The following is a 17,327-nucleotide window of genomic DNA, read 5'->3' as shown; positions in this document are numbered from 1 at the left end:
GTTGTGGGACACGGTGAAAACCAATTCAAGGTTATTGGTGGCATTCACGGAGAAGTTGCAGACAGTTGAGCATTGCATCTGGGCCCAAGAAACAAGCACTGACTTGTGGGATCGCATTGTAAGGCAAGTTTGGGATGACAAGCTGTGGCTGCAAAACTTTCAGATGCAAAAGGCCACATTCCTGGATCTGTGTGCCGAGCCCACCCCAGCCCGCCAGCGCAGGGACACCAGAATGACAGCTGCACTGACAGTTAAGAAGAGTGACGGTAACTCGGCGAAAGCTGGCAGTGCTGGATTGCTACTAGTCAGTGGGAAATCCACAATGGGGGCTGTTGCCATGCAAGTGTGGGGGACCATTAAAGTGCAGGACATAGTAGATGGATTTGCAGGAACGGGGTTCCTGAATTGCGGCCTGGCAATAGGGATATGTCTGCCATCTGTTTTGGCACCAGCCCACCTTGCCACAGAGTACCTCAACAGGAAGGGCTACTTTTCTGTGGTTATGCAAGGGTTGGTGGGTCATCGGTAAGGCTACAATTTAGTCACGGAGGTTGCGGAAGTCACGGAACTCCTGAGCCCCCGGGCGGCAGAGGAACACTGCAGCTCCTGACCGTGGCAGGGGAACCGCCACAGATTCCAGCCGCCCTGGGCAGCGGGGGGAACCCCTGCAGCTCCCGGTAGCAGTGGTACCCCAGCAGCTGCATGCGGCTCCTAGCCCCTGCCCAGCTGCCCCGCTTCAGGTGGTGTGGGGACCCGCAGATCCCCATTTTGTCAGGTATATTTTTAGTAAAAGTCACAGACAGGTCACGGCTTCCGTTAATTTTTCTTTTTTGCCTGTGACCTATCTGTGACTTTTACTAAAAATATCCATGACAAAATCTTAGCCTTAGTCATCAGGGATGCTTCACCAACATCAGTGTGGGCTGGTCAGGGAAGATACTCGCATCTTTTAGAGCACAAGACTGTTCAGAAAGCTGTGAGCAGGAACATTCTTTCCCAACCAGCAGATTACCATTGGGGATGTTGAAATGCCAATAAGGACCCTGAGGAGCCCTGCCTACCCCTTGCTCCCCTGGCACATGAAGCCGTACACCAGCCACCTCAACAGCACCGAGGAAAGATTCGCCTACCGGCTCAGCAGGTGCAGAATGACAGTTGAATGTGTGTTTGGTAGATTGAAGGGGCGCTGGCGTTGTTTACTCACCAGAGTGGATCTCAGTGAGAAAAATATCCAAATGGTTATAGCTTCATGTTGTATCCTGCCCAGTATCTGTGAGGCAAAGGGGTAAAAGTTACTGCCAGGGTGGAGGGCTGAGGTGGAGCAGCTACCTGGTGAGTTTGCATAGCCAGACACCAGGGCTATTAGGAGAGCTCAACATGCAGCTATGCAGCTGAGGAGATCTTGAAAGAGCTTTTTGACTGTCAGCTGCAGTAATGTGGTGTGGTGAACTGTGCTCTGCCTGGCCCTGCAGTTCTGGGGGCTGTTAGGAATTGTGTGGTGCTTGGTGTACATTTATGAATATTATCCTGTCTGGTAATGCACCTATTAATTTTGCAGTGCTTGTATATTCATAATTATTACTCTGTGTTTGTCACTGATTCTGAGAGTTCTGGCACCCTATACAATAACAAGTTGTGGGCGCTTTCAGTAGCGCTTGGCATTTTGCAGCATATGCTGTGAAGTAATAAAGATGAATTATTTACCAAAAAATAGATTTTATTGCATATCAAAACCAGTGCAAAATTCCAACGTGCAATTAAAAAACAAATAGAATAAAAACTTCTGAAATAAATTAACAGAACTTAACAAGAGGAAAGAGCACTCCTGTCCAGTTCAGTTCATATTGGCTACACATACAGCAACCGTGGCTCTTACAGGTCAGTGTATGTAAAGCAGTGTCCTCTTTACTGGCCCGCAGTGTGGAGGAGTAAGGGTAGGTTGTAGCCCATGATGCCATGTGGAATGTTGGGGGCTGGATGGGTAGGGAGATGCTCAAATGGAGTTCTCCAATGACTGCAAAGGGAGGCAAGCCTGTGATTGTTGGACCTGTAGGTCATCAAGACTCTGCAGCATCTGTGTTTGCTTCTGGAGAAGCCCCATTATGTCCTGGTGCATCTCCCTCTGTGTCTCCTGGGGCTTTCTCCTGTCTGCTCTTTCCCTGTCCATTCCCTCTGCAATATTCACCCTCCAGGCCCTCTGCTCCCAGTCTAATGCAGCACTGGCTTGCAGGCTCTCACTGAACGTATCCTCCCGTGTCCTCTTCTTTCTTCTCCTTATCATGGTCAAGTGTTCCAAGGGTCTGGAGGGGGGACCCTTTGTTGGAATTTTTAATAATGGAAATTAATAATGGAAATATTAATATGGGAGATTGCCAGATACTAATTTAGCCATAAATTCCTTTCTTAAGTCCAAAGTCCAAATGATTATTTTATACAATTGCTCTACACCCAACACAGTAACAAAGTATTCATAAGCATGTGATCAGTCTGCTTACAAAGTGGCCAGACCTAGGGAAAACCATCTCATTCTGGCATGCTCCAGCATGTTCAGGTAGGGTCTGACAAAGAACCTTCAAATTCTTAACTCTTTTTGCACCCTTTAACAAGTATATGATTCCATGGCCAATTAGTGACTTTAGCTAAAAAAAAAACACTTTGAGACAGTTCACCCTTATGTTCAGCCTTAATCTAGATAAAATTCACAACCTCCTTTTCCCCGAGGCCTTTTCTCCTGATTGCATCTTGCTGACCAACAGTTCTTCCATTGCTTCTGGGTTCATGTAGGCCCGAATTTTTGAGATAACATTGGCATGTGTAGCAAGAAGGTCCATATTGGCTCCTTTTAAGACAGATTCCTTCTGTCATGTTTAAAACTATCTGCAGTCACCCCCTAAGTTGCCTGTAAGCTGCGTGGCCACACAGTAGTCTATTTAGCACTGCGCAGGAGTTCAAGGAACCCACCCAGGGACCTGCCACAGCCAGGGGAGGGGTGCCGATCCCCCTGGCCCCTACCTAGCCTGGCTCCCAACCTGCTGGAGCGTGGGGTGCCCCTCCCTGGCCCCAGCTCTGCTGCGGTGTGGCCCAGGCTGGCCCTAAGCACGGCCGGAGTGGCCCAGACCCAGCCGTGGATGGGTCATCCAGACCTGCTGGGGTGGTGTGGCCCCAGGCATGGCCGGAGTGGCACGGCCCCAGCTGTAGCCGGGCCGGCCCAGCCTGGGCTGGGGGAGGGGCACCTATCCTGCAGCCCCAACCCCAGAGCTGCCGTGGTGAGGAGAGGCGCCTCTCCCCCCGAGCCCAGGTGCTTCTGCTGTGGGGGGAGAAAGCTGGGGGGAGTCCTCTCTCCCCACCATAGCCCCTGAGCACCCTCCTGCATCCCAAACCCCTCATCCCCAGCCCCACCCCAGAACCCTCACACCCTGCACCCCAATCCTCTGCCCCAGCCCTGAGCCCCTCATCCCTGGCCCCACTCCAGAGTCTGCACCCCCAGCCGGAGCCCTCACACCCCTGCAGCACCCCCCAAAAAAAGGTGCATGTCTGTAAAAAGTTGCATGACCAGTTCTGAAAAACAAAAACAAACAATAAAAAAAGAACCTGGTGCGTGCAGTTGTTTCTTGCTACTCTAATAAAATGTTAATTATTTGTGCTAAGAGAAGAGAAATCATGACAGGGGAATCAGATAAGAGCACAAACTGAGAGAAAAATCTCTTATCTATCATACTCATTATTACTACTGTAGCACCTTATCTGACCCCCATCACTACAATGTCTGAGCACCTTACAATCTTTTAATGTATTTATCCTCACAACACCCCTCTGAGACAGGGAACTATTTTACAGATGGAGAACTGAGGCACAGAGAGGCTAAGTGATATGCCCAAGGTCACATGGGAAGTCTGTGGCGGAGCAAGGAATGGAATCCAGATCTCCTGTGTCCCAGGCGAGTGCCTTAAATCCTGGACTATCCTTCTTGTAATGCATTTTAGTGAACAGGCTTCCGTATTTCCCTTTCAAAACCATCCTCCCACTGTTCAGGTGGTTACATTTCAGATACCCCCGCTCCAGAAGAACACCATCAAAATGGGAAATCACAGAAATTATTACTTGATACTTCACACTTTTCTTGCTAGTAGTTATGCATTCATAAAATGCATAAATCAACATCAAGATATCTGGGGTTAATTTTAGTGTTTAGCAAAACTAGCTAAGTTCTTGCCTTTTTACATTATGTCTCCTAGGGACCCTACCTATTTTTGCCAGTGTGCCTTGTGCATGACATTGCTCTGGATAGCAGATTCTTATGATGATGTTTTGGGATAAGACTTTTTGTTGGTGTGTTTTTCCTCTTGTACCTTACATTCAAGTTAACGTGTGAGCAGAGAATTGGAGTGAAAGATATTTAAGGGAGTATTTGGTGAGTGTAGTCAAGATTGCCATCCCCATGTATTCAAAAATCATAAGCCAGGCCCCAAAAATTACAAGCTTGGCTTAAAAACCATGATTTTTTTTTAAAGTTATAAATTTGAGTTCTTTCTATTTGTCTTTGGGTTTTAGAGACTTCAGATTTCATAATTTCAAGCTTTTCTCCACAACTGAGGGCTAGAAACCTTTTTGTTTGGTTTAAGGAAAGCTGAAATTATCATGTGATCACGAGTCCAGGAGCTGGGAGTTTAAAAAGAAAAAACACCACCAAATATCATGAGACTTGATCTGTAGGACAGCTGGGTTTGGAAATGTGACTGTTTTTGTGGAGGCCACACATAGAAAAATGCTTACTGAGATGTCTTCATATTACATCCAGATGTATGCGTAAAAGGCCATTCAGGGAAGCTATGTACTCTTTTGATGTGAAAGCAGATTCCAATGCCACCCTAAATACCATCTCTTTCTTACAGTACTAACACAGCTTTGGTTGTTTTGTTCTTTCCCTCACTGAATGTAGCCACCAATGTATAACTCAGGTTCACTGAGTTGTCTTTCTCTTTGGTGATGAATGAAGTCTAGTAAATACAAATAAAGTATTCTTCTGTCCACCCCGCTATACTGGGTGGACAGACCTATGGACACTGTTACTTCTCCACCCAGGGCCGGCTCCAGACACCAGCCCAGCAAGCAGGTGCTTGGGGCGGCCAACGGAGAGGGGCGGCACCTTTGGCGGCAGGTCCCTCTCTCCCTCTGGGAGTGAAGGACCAGCTGCCGAATTGCCGCCGAAGACTGAAGCGGCGGTGGTAGGGCTGCTGCAGATCTCGATCGCGGCTTCTTTTTTTTTTGGCTGTTTGGAGCGGCAAAAACCTTGGAGCCGGCCCTGGCTCCACCTACACAGATTTCATTCATACGTTTCAGATTTAATTATTATTGCATTTCATCTTTTGGTTTGTGGCTATTCTCTACAGCCAAGTGCACATTTCTCTTTAAATGTAGGTCATGTCAGTTTTGTACAGACACATTCAAGAGTTTTCTTTAATATCTGCTCTAGATACCTACCAAACCACCTTGCCCTGCTGCTTAAATGCTGTCAGGCGAAAAGTGATATCTACAGCTTTGTTGCTAATCATGCCATAGATTCCTGTGTTGAAATAATTTTAAAACTGTAATTTGATTTTTGTGAGTTTTGCTGTTTGAGTCCTTTTTGCTCAGTTTGGACAATGAAAATAGACCAGTCAGTTTCATTTTCTGGTTCTTTTGCATTACACAATAATACTGAAGTATTTGGGTTGCAAACAAAGCAGGGAAGGATTTAAATGCAAACATCTGTTTTCATTCACTTTGTGTTGGCTAAATTTCATGGACATTTCTATTAATATAGATTGTATAAAACAAATTTTCCTTTTCCAGAACCTAAATGTAGATCACAAGCTACTTGATTCTGTTCCTTGAATCATTCTAACGTGGTCATTCAGGGACACTCTTCCCTGTTTTATTTCTTGGGTAGCTACTACCAGCATCTAGACCAAAATCCTCAAAACCTACAACAGCTGATCAGTTGGGTTTTCAGATTTAATAAGAGGATCAATAGCATTCCATCAGTAGGTTAATAAACAGACTATATAAACCAGGCCCAGTAGGATCTGTTGTACTGAGATATTATGCTGACGAAGTGCAGTGAAATTATTTTCTAATAGTTTGCTTTAGGATTATTGTTAATTGTCCTCAAAACCATCTTGTGACACCCCTTTAAATGAGGCAGGAATGGAAGAAATTAAATGAGTGCTAATATGAATGTCAGTGCAATAAATACAAACATTTACTTCTAATGACTAACAGTCTCATTGTTTAACTTAAGATTTTGGTGATCCTTGGTACAGTCACTTAGACCCAGATCTTGCAAACATTTATTGCGTTGTCCCATTGATTTCCATGGGGTCTACTCCACATACGTAAAGTTACTTGCGTGCATAAATGTTTGCTGGAGGGGGGCCTGAGTGCGCCAACCTTTTTCCAAGAAGACCAGCAATACAAATCCTCATCTTGCATCCATTTTCCCATTTCTAAATGTTATCTATAGGGATACACACACACACATATATATTTTTATTTTTATATGCTTGAAGTAATTTTTATTGCCATGTAAATTGTGTACTCGGCAATTTCAGGTAGGAAGAATTAGAAGCATTACACCACTAATGTGATTCCTGCATTTATTTTCTTCAGCTGCATGAGATTTTAAGTTTGGGCCTCTTGTACAAAGAGGAATGTGTTTGAAATGCATTTTTTTGTTGCTTCTGGGTCTAACCCTACTCTGTGTGTATGCTAACTATGTTGGGTATCTTCCCTATATAAACATTTGCAATATGTTGCTTTTCAGCTTGGTTTTGGGTCATTTCTTGGAATAATTGGATCAAACTTGATAGAAAACAAAAGACAAATGGTAAGTTCTGTATCTGTGTGTAGCTAATTTATTTAAAAAATTACCTAAAGAATAGTAGTAAACCCTTGTTTTTAAAGTGCTAGAATGTGTTTGCCTAGCACTAGAGTAGCGCGTTTGTCAGCCTTACGTTTTTGTAGACTTGCTGAACAGTAATGAATGAACTTCCATGTCTTTGTCTCATTTGTAGTTAAGTTTAAAGGGCCAGTTATTCAGCTGCTGTAATTCACTGTAGCTCCATTGAGGTCAGTAGAGTTGCCCTGATGTTACCAGCTGAGGATCTGGCCCAAAAACCCAGAATAAAGAGATAAACCGAAAATACTCTTTAAGTCTGGAACCCGCAGTCCTTCCTTAGGTAAAACTTCTGCTTTGCTGGTGCCTTACATATGACGCTCCTGTTACCATAGGCGCCAACTTTCCCTGGCACTGATGGGTGCTTGCGCCACCCACGGCCCCGCCCCGACTCCACCCATTCCCCACCCCGCCCCCATTCCAACCCCTTCCCCAAAGTCCCCACCCCAACTCCGCCCCCTCCCTGCCCCATTGGACCCCTTCCCCAAATCCCCACCGCCCAGCTCGCCTCCGCCTCTTCCCCAAGCATGCCGCGTTCCCCCTCCTCCCCCCTCCCTCCCAGCCACGCGAAACAGCTGTTTTGCGGCGCAAGCACTGGGAGCTAGGGGGGAAAAGCGGGCACGCGGCACGGTCGGGGAGAAGGCGGAGGTGAGCTGGGCGGTGGGGCGGGAGCTGCCGGTGGGTGTAGAGCACCCACCAATTTTTCCCCATGGAGTCGGCGCCTATGCCTGTTACAGGTATGAACAGGGTGGCTTGTCCATGGATCTAAGTCTTTACAGAATGAACCAGGTGAGAGGAATCAAGTGATTCCAGTCTAAAAGGAGCAGGAAGTTGCAGCGAAGGGGGACAAGCTTAGGAAACTGCAGTTACGCCTTTAGACACTTCAGGGAGTAGTAGAAGGCTCCTGCAGGGCCCAGAGTCACCAAGTGGAAGACATCAGCTGCGAAAGCCTGTGGAGAAGGACAAACTCCAGGCAGGAGGTACTGGGAAGCAGACAGACAGACCCTCAGGGAGGAAGGGCTGTGCCCAGTGGAACTGGGATGAAGCCTGTGGGAGTTTGAGTTCTGTTCTCAAAGGCTTTGTGTTATTTTGGACAACCAGGAGAGAGAGACTGAACTAGGGGTGGGCTGGAGGGCCAGTGTGCACCTAGAGACTAAATAAATGGGACCCCTTGAGGGGATTCTTTGAATTACCTGGTGACTGAAGAAAGGGCAGGGCACTGCAGAGTGACCTCTGGCCACAAAGAGCAGCTCAGGAGGCAGCCAACCCTGTTACAGGACGCCAGAATATTAGCCTTTTTTTTCCAACTGCATCACATTGTTGATTCGTATTCAATTTGTGATCCACTATAACCCGCCCCACCAATCCTTTTCGGCACTATTACTGCCTAGCCAGTTATTCCCCATTTTGTGGTTGTACGTTTGTTTGTTTTTCCTTCCCAATTGGAATACTTCAAACTTGACCTTATTGAATTTCATCTTGTTGATTTCAGATCAATTCTGTAATTTGTCAAGGTCATTTTGAATTCTCATCCTGTTCTTCAAAGTGATTGCAACCCCTCCCAGCTTGGTATCATCTGCAGATTTTATAAGTGTACTCTCCACTCCATTACCCAAGTCATTAATGAAAATATTGAATAGTACCAGACCCAGGACTTGACTGCTGCTGGAGCCCACAGAAAGCAAGTGTGAAAAATCGGGACAGGGGGTGGGGGGTAATAGGCGCCTATATAAGAAAAAGCCCCAAATATCAGGACTGTCCCTATAAAATAGGGACATCTGGTCACCCTACACTTGATACACCCTCCCAGTTTGACAGTAAACCATTGATAACTACTCTTTGAGTATGATCTTTCAAACACTTGTGCACCCACCTTATAGTAACTTCATCTGGTACCCATTTCCCGAGTTTGCCTATGAGAATGGCAAGTGGAACTGTCAAAAGCCTTAGTAAAATCAAGCTATATGATGTCTGCAGTTATCCCCCTATCCACTAGGCCAGTAACCCAGTCAAAGAAGAAAATGAGGTTGGTTTGTAATGATTAGTTCTTGACAAATCCATGTTGGTTATTACTAATAACCCTATTATCCTCTAGGTGCTTACACATTGATTTTGTAATCATTTGTTCCAGTATCTTTCCAGGTTGACTGGTCTGTAATTTCCTGTGTCCTGTTTGTTCTAGGGATGGCTTGCCCTTCTCTGGGCCCTCACCCATCCTCCATGAGTTCTCAAAGATAATCACTAACGGTTCGGAGATTGCTTCAGCTAGTTCCTTATGTACCCTAGGGTGAATTTCATCAGGCCCTGCCAACTTGAATACATCTAACTTATCTAAATATTTTTAACCTGTTCTTTCCCTATTTTGGCTTGTATTCTTCCCCTCTGTTGTTAATATTAATTGTGTTATGCATTTGGTCACAATTTACCTTTTCAGGGAAGACTGAAGCAAAATAAGCATTGAACACCTCAGCCTCTGTGATGTCATCAGTTATTAGCTCTCTTTCCTTGCTAATTAGAGGACCAACACTTTCCTTGTCTTCCTTTTTATCTTAATGTATTTATAGAATGTCGACTTATTCCCTTTTATGTCTAGCTGTAACTCATTTTGTGCCTTAGCCATTTAGATTTGCATGAGAAGTGATTATGCATGAGAAAATTTAGAGAAATTTGCCATGAATGTTCCACACTTGCAATTCGAAATGCTCATAGCTTGAAACACTGTTGTTTCTTCTGTTGTTAGCAGTGTGAATGCAGCTTATCTGAGGAATGTATGGGAAATGACCACTCCTTTCACTGAATAACTCCAATCCGCAGTACTGAACTTCTTGAAACTTAAAAAAAAAACAGTAAGCTGAGATGAAGCATGGAAAACATGAGCCCCACAGGAGTTGTTTTGAGAAAGTTTAAGTTTTGAGCAACTGAAAAGGTGTCGGAGTGGAAGGTCAGGATGGAACTTGGAACAGAACTGTATTTATGTGGGAACTACCTGAACCCACAATTGTACCTATTCACAACAGAAAACCTACACATTAATTCCCTGCTGTCTTCCTCCTCCTCACCTCTTAATGTTCAGGAAAGCAGGGTACCAGGGTAATGGCCATAAGATTTCCCTGTAGCACCTCACATACCAGCATCTCAAAGCACTTTATGCACCTCAGGTGACACCTGCAAAAAGGGGGGGAAATGGGCTTGTGCCCCGCTTTTTTCTCTCTTCCTTCTTGTTTGTCATGTAGGAAAGGCCTGAACAAATCGTTTTCACGAAAAGTTACTTCTTGTTTGTAAATTCAGGTCCTATGTAGCCTGCAAGGCTGTAGTATTTGGAGAAATAGTGAAATGGTATCACAAGAGCAATGAGAGGGAAAAGTTGGGCAGGGAAGGGATTTTTAGTCAGGCTTCTCAAAATTATTAAATTAAAAATTAAAAAAATTTCCCTTTTGCTTATATCCATTTAACTCCAATGCCTGACTAATTCTTTGGAGAAAGGAAGCCTTTGTTAAAGAATGAATATCTTCCCTCTCCCATCCCGTCAGCTGAGGTTTGAGAGATAACAATGTACATCCTTGGAGAACCCCAGCAAGTCCTCCTGACCCTGCCAGCAGGTAGGGGATCTTGGGGGACAACTACTGCACTGGTGGGGTGCAAAATAAACTTTTATTAAGAAAATGCAAAACCAGGGAAAATTTAATAGTGAGGGGTATGGGGTTTGTTAAGGTAGACAATTGGGGAGGGGTTTCTTTTAGTAAATAGGATGGGGGGTTCAATAGTGGGGTACAATACAGTGGGGTACAATACAGTTGGTAACCAATTAACACTGAAGTATAAATGTAACAGGTAGCTAACACTTCCTATGTAAAGGGTGTGTCACAGCAGCATATAACCAACTAACAGTTATGGGTAAAATGTGTTAAATAACCAACAACTCTAGGTAAAAATACGTCACAGTGGTTAAATGTAAAATGTGAGATGTGTTAGAGAGAAAAAGGGTAACCAATGGGGTTTTATGCTAAACTTCAGTAATACAATTGAGGTTTGGCAGCAGCAGGAGTGTGGTGAGCACGTGGGGGAAGGGATTAAAAGAGAGAGAGAGAGAAAGGCAGTGGTAGAGGAGTGGGGTTGGGGGATGGGGGAAGAGGAGCAGGTGGTGGAGCAGAGAGGGAGGAGGGAGATTTAAACTTAGGGAGACAGAGAGCAGACAGGCTGCAAGTTTAAACAGCAGAGAAACAATTATACAGAACACAGCAAAATCTTATCTATGATTTAACTTAACCAAGACTACACAAATTAGCAAGTAACAGAACACAATGCAACAATTCTTTAAGCCTAAATTACAGAGTACAATGCAAGCAATTTTCTAAACCTAATTTAACCACAACTATACAAAATGAAATTACAATTTATCTAGACTAAAGGCTAAATCTAACCTAATGGGTGCACCTTATACTAGGGGTAGTTCCAGAGGGCAGAGTGGTGTGTGCCCAGGATACAGCTTCAAGGGGGGGGGGGGTGTTTAACTAGTGGTGGCTGCAAGCAGGCTTATTTCTAGCAGCAAAGGCACTGCGGAGCTAGACGCAGATTACAGATACAGACCAAGGAGTTAGCTTGGGTCTGCCTGCTGGGGAAAGGAAGCCAGCAGGTAAAACAAGGGGAGTGTGCAAGAGATTTTCCTTACCAATCCCCAAAGCAGCAGCAGGAACAGCAGTTTCAGCATCAGAGGACGCAGAGAGGACTCGATTCGCTTACAATAATCAGGATATCTCCAGGCACAAATTCGTTGTTCGTGGGAGGGGAGTTTAAAAACGGGGGTACGCTCAAAAACAAACGAGAGCGGGGAGAGGGCCACCCAAAGACCCCTAGCTGATCAGACCAGGTGGCAAAGCAAGGACCTTCTCCGGGGGTCTGATCAGAAAATGTCTGGTTTTATAGGCAAACTCAGGCAGTTTCCCGCCAGTAACTTTGATTGGTTCCCCTTAATCCAGGGGAGGAGAGAAGGCAGGGAAACTGCAGGTAGGCACAGGACATGTCTGGGCAAGTTCTGAGTCACAGGTATAACTCATATGCTCAGCTATGTGGCCACTTTAGGTCTTGCATACCTGGGCAGAGCACCCTACACCGAGCTGGGTCCGAACAAAGAAGCTAGACAAAGGAGCGAAAAAGCCCCCCCCCCCCCTCCCTGATCAGAGCGATGGCTCCAGTCAGTCTGCACAAGCCATTTCCATGAGCAGGGCCAGGCTGTGACTTTGGACATGGCCCGGGGGGACACTCAGAATCCAGCAGGGGGACAGCTGTAACAGACATCCCATCCCCTCAGCTGAGGTTTGAGAGATAACAATGTACATCCTTGGAGAACCCCAGCAAGTCCTCCAGCAAAACCAAGAGAAACCAGTGCTGTCAGCCCTGATATTTTTAAGGTAAAAAAACAATCAAGAAAGAAAAAATTAAACAACCCTTTTGGGCTGTCTTTAAGAAGCAAAAATTAGCACATGGGAGTACTCTGGCCCAATCTAGGAAAATATTTAAGCACCAGCTTAACTTTAAGCATGTGCATTGTCCCTTAAACTCAGTGGAACTACTCAAGTGCTTAAAGTTAAGTGCTTGCTTGGGTACTTAGCTGGACTGGGCCAGGGTACTCAGCACGCTATATGATCAAGCCCCGTGTCTTCCCTGTGCTCCTATCATACTGTATTTGAAATCATTTTGAATAAGTCCTTGACAGAACAAGGAGCAATGGTCTCAAGTTGCAGTGGGGGAGGTCCAGGTTGGATATCAGGAAAAACTATTTCACTAGGAGGGTGGTGAAACACTGGAATGCGTTACCTAGGGAGGTGGTGGAGTCTCCTCTTCCTTGGAGGTTTTTAAGGCCCGGCTTGACAAAGTCCTGGCTGGGATGATTTAGTTGGGAATTGGTCCTGCTTTGAGCAGGGGGTTGGACTAGATGACCTCTTGAGGTCCCTTCCAACTCTGATATTCTATGATTCTATGATTCTAAGTCACTTTTCTGAGGGGTGATGCACAATTTGGTTTTGGCCTTACTGTATTTAAGCAATCAATCTAAAATCAGATCTAATATTTATTTTAAAGCCAAATGATGTGGCGTGATTTATATGGAGGGCTAGCGGAGGTGCCAATCCCATAGAGTGATTAAAACCGAAAAACCTTCTGGAAACGATCGTGTGTTTTAGAAAGAAAAAAAAATAGGTGAAATGTCCATCAGGTATTTATAGAGCAGTGTCACTGAGTAATCTAGGTGATGGAAGTGGGGCAGCAGATTGTAACTGAAACATGATCAACTTCTCAGGCTTCATACGCAAAAGTATTTTAATGCAGTGTATCTGAGGGTGGGGGTCAGTCACTCTCTTTATTCCTTATGGCTTTATTTTCAAGCACCTCTCCAACGGGGTAACATAAAACAAGAGATTTATTTTTCATCCAGTAATAAAAGGATCCAAACCATAGATATGAGAAGCCGTAAATGACAGGGAAACAAGATTAATCAACATTCCCCTAATACAGTGGTTCCCAAACTTGTTCCGCTGCTTGTGCAGGGAAAGCCCCTGGCGGGCCAGGCCGGTTTGTTTACCTGCCGCGTCCGCAGGTTCGGCCGATCGCGGCTCCCAGTGGCCGCGGTTCGCTGCTCCAGGCCAATGGGAGCCGCTGGAAACAGCGGCCAGTACGTCCCTCGGCCCGCGCCGCTTCCCGCTGGCCTGGAGCAGCGAACCGCGGCCACTGGGAGCTGCGATCGGCTGAACCTGCGGACGCGGCAGGTAAACAAACCGTCCCGGCCTGGCCCGCCAGGGGCTTTCCCTACACAAGCGGCGGAACAAGTTTGGGAACCACTGCCCTAATATCAGCTAAAATGAGAAGAGAAACTATTGCTTCAGGATCCCAGCTGTGATACAGATGTTTGTGCCTTGGCTAACATGGACCTTGTAGAACATTTACTTTAAGCCTTTCCCAGGATGCTGTCATCCTGCTGGGGCTGGCTAGCAGGTTCTCAAACTTTTTCGTAGCATACTGTAGACCATTTCTGAACAGGACGACTGTCTCATGCACAACTCTCCTCCCATCCACAATTGTGCCGCAGCCCCGTGGCAATTACAATAGTTGCTTACACTGAAAACTAACGTGGGGGAAAGCACTTAAAGTATCCTACGCTCTCTTTTTAACGTGATTGAGTGGGGGAAACAGAGAGGGTTAGCTTTGTGGGAACAGCCAGCTCTTTGCAGACCACCAAAAATTGGTCCTTAGAGCGATTTGGAAGCCACTGCTCTGTAGGAACTATAGGGGTTTGTGAATCCCATTCCTTGCTTAGAAGTCTTCCTTCAAACTAAATGCAAAGCTGAGCCCAGCCTCTAGGAGGTGTTCCTCCCCAAAGGATGCTGGATGATTTGGCCCATTTCCCCACTCGAGTACATAGGAAGTTACTGCCACCACTCCTGAATGGGGCTTGTAGAGACTAGTTTAGTCAGAACGATCATGTGGATCTCTATGCTGCAAAATTTGTGTCAGAGTTACGGGGCTGCTGCTCCCCTTGCTGGGCTCCCTGAGTGTACCCAGGTGTTTGGCCTCATGCACTATCTGTCTCGGGGAGGAGAATTTCCTACTGTTAGACTGGGATCTGGGTACAACACCCTGCTGGTGCCACCCACTTATTACCATGCAGCCTGATTAGGCATCTGCATTTCTTCCCTTGGGAAACATGTGATCGACAGCCTTCATAAAACAAGCAGCTTTGTTAGAGAATGGAACAAAGCATTAGAGAAAAGGATTTCAAAGCAGCAAACAGCTGCATGCATGTTTACTCACCCAGTCTTACACTTCACTACTAGCTACGTGAGATGGTTCCTTCTTAAATTGGGCTTGCTCTGGTCCTGTAACTCTCATTATTTTAGGAAGCCCAGGAGCTGTGGGCCCCAGCCAGGTCACTGGTTTGATTCCAGAGGGTCAGTGTGTTCCACTGTCTCCTTGACTATGGTTTCCCCCTCAAGGAACACCCTTTTCTCAAAGCCCCACCTGCCCTGGCTGTGGGTGAATCCAATTATTATATTGCTCAATGGCTTTTGTTACAGGGCCCAGATGTGAAGACTTCCCTTAGCCTCAGACTAGTTTTCCCAGTGGCCCAGCCAGAGCGTCTAAGGCCATGTCTACACAACAAAATTATGTCAATCTAACTTACACCGGTATACAACCACCGCAGTTATTATATCACTTGCGTGTGCGCACACTGGGCTCCTTGTGTCGACAGTGCGTGTCCTAACCACAAGGGCTTGTATCGATTGTGTTGTCAGCATGGGGCATAGTGAAGTGGCTCCTGAAAGCCAGTAACAGTCGATGTAAGCAACGCAGTGTCTAAACTGACACCACATTGACCAAATTACATCAACTGTGACTCTACGCTGCATGAGGAGGTGGTGTTACTATATTGGCAGAGGGAGGCAGTTACGTCGACGGGAGCCAAATTTAAGTGAAGACGCTTCCACAGTGAGGCCGATGCCAGGCAGCTGACGTCAGCCTAACCCTGCAGTGTAGACCAGGCCTAAGATACTGCTCCAGTGATGGTTGCTCCATTGTTTGGCAGCTAGACGCCTTCAGCCGTAATGGCTCGCAATCACAGGTCTTACGTCTGTGCGATGAAACTGTCTGCTCTCTCTGACATTCCAACAAACCGGAGGCACTCATCCAGTTTTAAACCAGACAGCCCTCTCTTTGGATGATTTGTCCCCCGTCCAGTACTGAGACAAAACCAAACATGGTTTTGTTTAGGATTGGATACCATTTTGAAGAGCGCGCCGCTCCATCCCCGTTGGCGTGATCTTGCACGCACTATGTGAGGTCACACCGGCAGGGTGGGGGTCACACCATTCCTGGAAGTACTGGAATGTCTCATATTCCAGGAATGCGTGAGTGGCCATCCTACACTCAGAAATCCTGCACATTTTGGGGGTACAGATGAATGTTCATTGTCGAGCGCCTCCACATTCATCACCACCAGTAATACAGTTTGGCACGGTTGGCCGCCCCTGCAGGAGAAGTCCAGGAATAGGGGTTGCTGCTGGCCAGGGCCAAAGTGAGTTGGCAAAACTGGAGAAGCACCTGCCCTTGCTGATCCTAGTGCTAGTCAGTGCTGTCCAGCCCTCCATTTCATGAGTGCCCTGTTCACTGTGGAGTACATGTATAGTCCCATACATTAAAGTGGCTCTCACACCTTAACAAGATGTCTTGCTGCAGGAGGTGCATGACAAATGTTGCAGAGCTAGCTTATAGCAGAGAATCTGACCCCATGTGTCTGATGTGGTATGAAGGTGTTTGTTTCACTTAACCCCACCCATGTTTGTTGCAACCCACATTTGTTGCAACAGCAACACGTTCCCTTGTGATGTGGTCATTCCCCCAGCAGGGTTTCCAGCAGGGTTGTCTGCTGCTTGCAGCAGGCTCACGGTGCTGCAGCACCAGCATAGTCAGGCGCTGGCTGAGTAACCACAATCATATTACTCCTGCCCTCTGCCCTGCATTCTCTATGGGGCTGCCTATAAAATAACAGAGTGACTTGAAGTTGGCTCTGTGGCCTTTTTTCAAAGCCCTGAGCAGCCTAGACTCAGGGCACGTCTATCTACAGCAGCAGCCTCGACGCTTCCTACATCGATGGAAGGGGCTTTTCCTGTCGATGTAGTTAATCCATCTCTCCGAGTGGCAGTAGCTATGTTGACGGAAGAAAAGAATCCTTCCATCGACCTGGTCACATCTACGCTGGGGGTTAGTTTGACCTAACTATGGCAATATAGGTGCAACAGTTTTCACAACCCTAAGCAATGTAGCGAGGTCAATCTCATGTTCACCTCTAGACCAGGCCTGGTTTGTTACCTGATCAGGACATCACCCTTGGGCCCTGTCCAAAAAGGTATCTGTGACCCCAGCAAGGACCACACCGTGACCTTACGTTGGCTGGTGATTGCACCTTTGCTGTGACAGGAGCTAGCGCTTGGAACACTGTTCCTGTCTGTGTTTTGAGTGTGTCCGCTGTTGGCCCATTATTCCTGTCAGACGCTCCTGGCATGTTTACATAATATTCACTGAATTGTTTAGGGCCTGGGTGAAGCTTTCAAAATACTGTTTTCTCCACGAACTGCTTCGGTGCATTAGCTTGGTAAAAGCCTCCAGCAGAATTGTTCAGCACTGAGGAAAAGCATTTGACCCATTGCCTCGCTTACCCTTGGTTCCACGTATTACAGTGTAGAGTACATATTTGTCACAGCAAACAGAAGGGCTTTCTTCCCTGCATAAACTAGAACTCAGCACAACCTTCATTGTAGAGCTGCTAACGATGCTTCCATAATCATGTCCTGGGTAGCCTCTCCAGTAGCAGAACAGAAATTAAATTGCCATGAAGATACAGAGG

At 46.3% G+C, this 17,327-nt stretch overlaps 1 protein-coding gene across 3 annotated transcripts in view; it reads left to right on the top strand.

The window, feature by feature from the left end:
• TMEM255A (transmembrane protein 255A) overlaps window positions 1-17,327 on the top strand; it is a 54,017-nt gene that overhangs the window by 9,686 nt on the left and 27,004 nt on the right. For all 3 annotated transcript variants that reach the window (XM_034781504.1, XM_034781503.1, XM_034781502.1), the window contains exon 3: window positions 6,803-6,865. In XM_034781504.1, coding sequence (XP_034637395.1) covers window positions 6,803-6,865 — 63 coding nt within the window. The remainder of the gene's footprint in view (window positions 1-6,802; window positions 6,866-17,327) is intronic.

This window comes from Trachemys scripta, chromosome 9 (genome assembly GCF_013100865.1).
Source record: "Trachemys scripta elegans isolate TJP31775 chromosome 9, CAS_Tse_1.0, whole genome shotgun sequence".
Taxonomy (NCBI): domain Eukaryota; kingdom Metazoa; phylum Chordata; order Testudines; family Emydidae; genus Trachemys; species Trachemys scripta.
The sequence above is the reverse complement of the archived record's forward strand: the minus strand, read 5'-3'. Positions and strand labels throughout refer to the sequence as shown.